General features: G+C 26.3%; 1 protein-coding gene across 1 annotated transcript in view; it reads right to left on the bottom strand.

Annotated features, from left to right (window-relative positions):
• Window positions 1-5,094: 5,094 nt before the first annotated feature.
• The window catches only part of LOC119667573, a 1,934-nt gene continuing 1,642 nt past the window's right edge, over window positions 5,095-5,386 (bottom strand). The window contains exon 3 of the mRNA XM_038076878.1: window positions 5,095-5,156. Coding sequence (XP_037932806.1) covers window positions 5,095-5,156 — 62 coding nt within the window. The remainder of the gene's footprint in view (window positions 5,157-5,386) is intronic.

Here is a 5,386-nt window from a genome sequence, read left to right as displayed (position 1 = left end):
GTTCATATATATATAAAAATTAGGTTTTATATGTGTGAAGTTTTTATAAAATATAATTGTACGATAAAAGAAACTTGTACGCTATGATAAGGTAGTGGAGATGTGGCATAAAATGCAAAAATTGCAGCAGTATTTACTACTTTCATTCATATTATAAAAAAAATGTTATTTTATGCAAGATCTCATTTTATAACATTATTTTAAGATTATATACTTATTTATAGAAGCACGAGTAGAATACAAATAGAGGGAGAGAGAGAAAGAAAGATAGAGAGAGAGAGAGAGAGAGAGAGAGAGAAAGAGATAGGAAATGTACTAATAAATTATAATATTATATATATGGATATTTATATATGAACAGAATGCTATATAGGCATAGATTGTATAATAGAAAATACGTGTGTAATATAACAAATAAGTTATGAATTTTACATTACTTTAAGCTTTTACAGTTAAATGATTAACAAAATCTAGACGACCTATAAAACATTTAGGTAACATTAATAAAAATCTCTATATTACTTGTCATGCCATCGCATAGTTTGCTGAACCCCATGGTTCAGTGACAGGACAGAAAAACTGTAGGCTTGACCCTAAGGTTGAACTTATTACAATTTCATAGAGGAATCTAAATGCATATAATGCATATAATTTTGTGACACTTTTATTGCATTTAAAAATGCTATAGGAATAGTTATAAATTATTTTTTAAATAAATCCAAGAACTTTAAAAAGAATTTTTAGTGTGCTGTACTACATGTCACTCTTCGAACACCTATAATTCTTAACCTTACACAAAAGTATTAAGAAATGGCACATATCATATATAGAACAGATTTCTGTACAGAATCTAAATAAATTATGGAACTTAAAATTTTTTATTTGAATTATTTCATTTCGCATTTGATACAAATCTGTCGTAATAATATTATATTAAATTATTTAAAAAAAAAAATTATTTAAGTCATTCCCCGTTCGGTATAAAAACCCCGTTAGGGTTTTATAAAATTTAAAAAATGGAAATTACTAAACAAATAAAATAATATATCTTATGCAACACATAAGGTTTTCTTATTGAATTATGCAAATTAGAATAAAAGCCACGAGCTTCACATTTTAATGAGATTTATTAGGTATGCAATTTTTCTGAATTTGATTGGCTGACACGAGAAATAAAGAACAAGAAATTTTTAATATATAATTAAGATGTTAATATAGTAATATATATATAATTAAATTATAATTTTCTACTGTTCGTTCTATAATTATTTGTTATTCATGTTAACAAAATTTCTCACTAATTACTTTACTAAGTATAAATACTTACTTTGAATTTTCAAAGCATAGGCCACGTAGATGTTTTTTAACTATTAGAGGCTTCATGTATACCATATACTATCACACTTTTTCCATTTTAATGTATTATTATTATGCTTCACTCAAACAGTTCGTCTTCAGCTTTTCAGTTGCAAGACATAAATTAATGATTTTGGAGCCTTTGATTATTTCTATTTAATATTAAATTTACCAAGATATATGTAATGCAGTGAAGAAAACACTGGGTACCATAAGAAATATTTATACATTTTATAGTTTCGTCGGTTTTGCGGTGCTCATCTATCTCTTCATATATCTATGTCATTTATCTGTTTGTCTAGTTATGCGCCTATTTGTATCAATTTTATTTAATTAGTTGTTATTATCATCAATTTTCAAAAAGTTATTATAATTTTTAAAGTTACTATATACCGTCGACTCAGGTGGTTGTTTTAAGTGATCATATTACTTTTAATGAACGTGAGTACCTTTTGACGGTGTTGTTTTGTTTCATATGTTATGAGGGCGACTAGTGTGTCATCCAAATGAAAAAGTGTAGTAGTGAGCAGTCTTGGCATACACAGAAAAGATTTCACAACAACAACCACTATTTGAAAGATTCTCCTTTCTTAATGTGGTATTTCAGCCAAACAGTGTCCTCTTCAAAAACCCGGTAAGAATTTGTAATATCCCTACTCAGTGTAAGTAGTGTATAAAAACTGCCTGCCTAAGCCTGTTCATGGCCTTTACAGTACATGCTAAAAGTTGAGTGTCTTCGTATTTTCTGAATATTTCAACTATGTTCGGTTTTGCCTAAGGACAGTATGGTTCAGGTCCAATTTTCATTGCCATCGTGTCCATCATGTCCCGAAATCTATAACAATATAACGGGATTGCTTTGTCTTAGCTCATTCAAGAGCGATAAATAGTTTTTCAGTTGTCACACATTATATTGATTGTCGATATATCAAAGAGATTATATATCTTTTAAAATCAAATATTTGTGCCTATAGGTTTCGATGGTATATAGCTTTGCACAAAATACAGTGGGGTGTTTGCTAAAAGGCAAATTTTTTTGTAAAAGAGGTTCTAGTATATCAGTCTTAGTGTTACCATTTACTAGTTAAGATCCATATATGTATCAGACTTACAAATCCTACACAATTCTCCCAATTATGAATGGTAATATTGAATTTATTTAAGTAAGTATTTATTTAAGTATTAAGTAAATCTCTGTATAGTATAGTTGTACGAAACCTGCAAATTTCTTCTAATTATCTTATCAATGTTTTGTAGGTAAAATTTCTTTTAAATATGAATAGTGCCGACAATCTGAAAAGTAATTTGGTTGATTTACTAGATTTTAACTAAGTCTCAGGTTGAAATATTATTACACTACGTATTATGTTGGTTTAACCAAACCATATGTGGGTTTTCTTCTTTCTCTAACAAAATGATAAGGTCAATTTAACTAGTATGTAGTTAGAGCATATTTAGCACATTTTTTTGAGTGCTGTAGGGCAGTTCCTGTGCATTTTCACCCAATGCATCTGTAGAATTAGTTTTCATAGGCTTTATGAGACTTCCGCATACTTGTCTATATAGTTTATTTAAAGTGACTTTCGTTGATTTTTACTGAAATGTTTGGTCACCAAATAAGTACTGCATAATAGTGTAAATGTTTACTAATAGAGTTAACGCTTACTAATAGTGTAAGCGTTTACTAATAGAGTAAGCATTTACTAATAGAGTAAGCGTTTACTAATAGAGTAAGCATTTACTAATAGAGTAAACGTTTACTAATAGAGTAAAAGAGTAAACGTTTGCTAATAGAGTGAATAATAGTAAACTAATAGTAAACTATCTACATAGAGTTTTTATGAATCTAGTACTATATAGTATCTAGTAAGCATTTACTAATAGAGTAAACTAATATAGTAAACGTTTACTAATAGAGTAAACTAATAGATTAAACGTTTACTAATAGAGTAAACGTTTACTAATAGAGTAAACGTTTACTAATAGAGTAAACTCTCTACATAGAGTTTTTATAAATCTACGCAAATCAATTCAGTCAATAATTAGAATTGGTTGATTTTTATTGATAATACTTTAAAAAAAATTGTTTACAAATAAATGTGCGTGGGATTTTATGTAAATATAAAAAAAGATAGTTATAAAAAAAATGTAGTTAAAAAATAGCAAAATAGCAAATACTTCATTTATTCTGAGAGTATTTCTGTGAGAGTTAAATAAGGTAGACATCTTTCTTTGTTTCTTTTTTTACAAAATTTGGATCAGTAAGTCTTTAATATAATAGCTCAAGTAATTTCGTGATGTCATTATAAAATGATACTGTACAAAATTTTGAGAATATCAATTTGTGAAACCCAAGAACAACCATACACAAAAGTCATAAAGTAATGACTTTTAATAAAAATTTTCTTTATTTAACGTAATTTGATTAATATGAGAAATTTCTAAAATTACAAAATATTAGTAAAAAATATGAAAGCTATAAAAACTATCAAAAGTGTGCAGTAATCTTGACGTCGATTTAGAAAAACCAAAAGTAAATTTCTAACGAAAATGTATTTTGGTCCATTAAAAATACAAAGTAAAAATTTATAAAAAAAAAAAAAATAAAGTGTTTAATAATTTATGTTGCCTTTGTAGGTGTTTCCAATTTTTGGGGAATTTTTATTTAGAATTTTTATTTCTTAAAAGCGAATTCTTTAAAATTCGATTGAAATATCTTAGTTAACCAAATTAAACTACGCAAAAATAAATAAATTTATCCTTAACACTTTTTTCCTTAAATGGAAATTTCATTATTCATACGAGTGTTAAGTATTAAGACTTAAGTACTTTTATAATAATAAAATACTAAAAAGATAAATATAAATTGTTTTGAAACTCTTTACGAGTAATTTGTTGCAATTTTACTGATTATAAAAAGTCCCCATATAAAAGTAATTAAATCGCATTAAATGATATACAATAAACTTAGAACTCAGAGTAAAAAAAAAGTTCAAAAGACATCAAAATTATCGTAAATTACATACTGAATAGCCGACAAGCAAATTAACATGAACTAGATTGATTGATAGATCAGTTCATTTTTAGTTCAAAACCTGTGAAAACATTTAAATCGTAAATAATTTAATTATAGAGCAATAAATGATACAAACAAGCATGAATTACGTTAGTTTTATTACTATTTTTATTAACTATAAGTAAATAATAATAATTTGATTAATTACTGTATACCTCAATATACATGAAGATGGATTTTGTAGTTATAATAATAGAATAGTTATATAGTAAACAATATATTTACTACGTTATAAATTGATAGTTCACATTTTTTTTTACAAATCGAAAGTTGTAAATATGTTAAAGGTTTATACTCGTAATACAAAAAATGAATGTCATTCATTTGATATATTTGTATAAACATACGTTTGTGAATTTTAATATAAATGAATACTTAATAGTCTTATAAACCAGGGCTGTCCAAAGTATGGCCCGCGAGCCACATGCGGTCCGCGGTTAGCGTCTCTACGGCCCGCGCCATTTTTTTAATCTACTACAATTACGCAAATTTTCTTTTGGTATACAGGTAAAACTACATTATTTTATTTTTATATTTTACCAAATAAATAAATTTAAATTGATAAATTAATAAAAACTAAATTTAACATTATAACCGTATTTATAATGTTATAATGTATTTATAATAACAACTATGAACGTATGTATTTGTTGCTGCAACAATTATTGTAGAGAATCTCTACAATAATTTCTATTGGCCCACGATCGCATCTGATTTGGACAGCCTTGTTATAAATAATAAAAAAAATAATATTTTCTTAAAAAATTTTTTTTATTACTATTCCGACAATTTTTTACTAAAATTACTCCAGCTTTATTAACAATTTTATTCTTTTAAAGTATTTTATTTATGTTAAAGTAATTCTGAAAAGAGGTTTCAACATAATGAATGACGCGCTGATAATATATTGTCTACTCAATAAAGGACCATGCCAACTCCATGAGTTTGGTATAG

Source organism: Teleopsis dalmanni, chromosome 1 (assembly GCF_002237135.1).
Source record: "Teleopsis dalmanni isolate 2A chromosome 1, ASM223713v2, whole genome shotgun sequence".
In the NCBI taxonomy this organism is placed as follows: Eukaryota; Metazoa; Arthropoda; class Insecta; order Diptera; family Diopsidae; genus Teleopsis; species Teleopsis dalmanni.
This window is presented reverse-complemented; position numbering and strand designations above follow the sequence as displayed.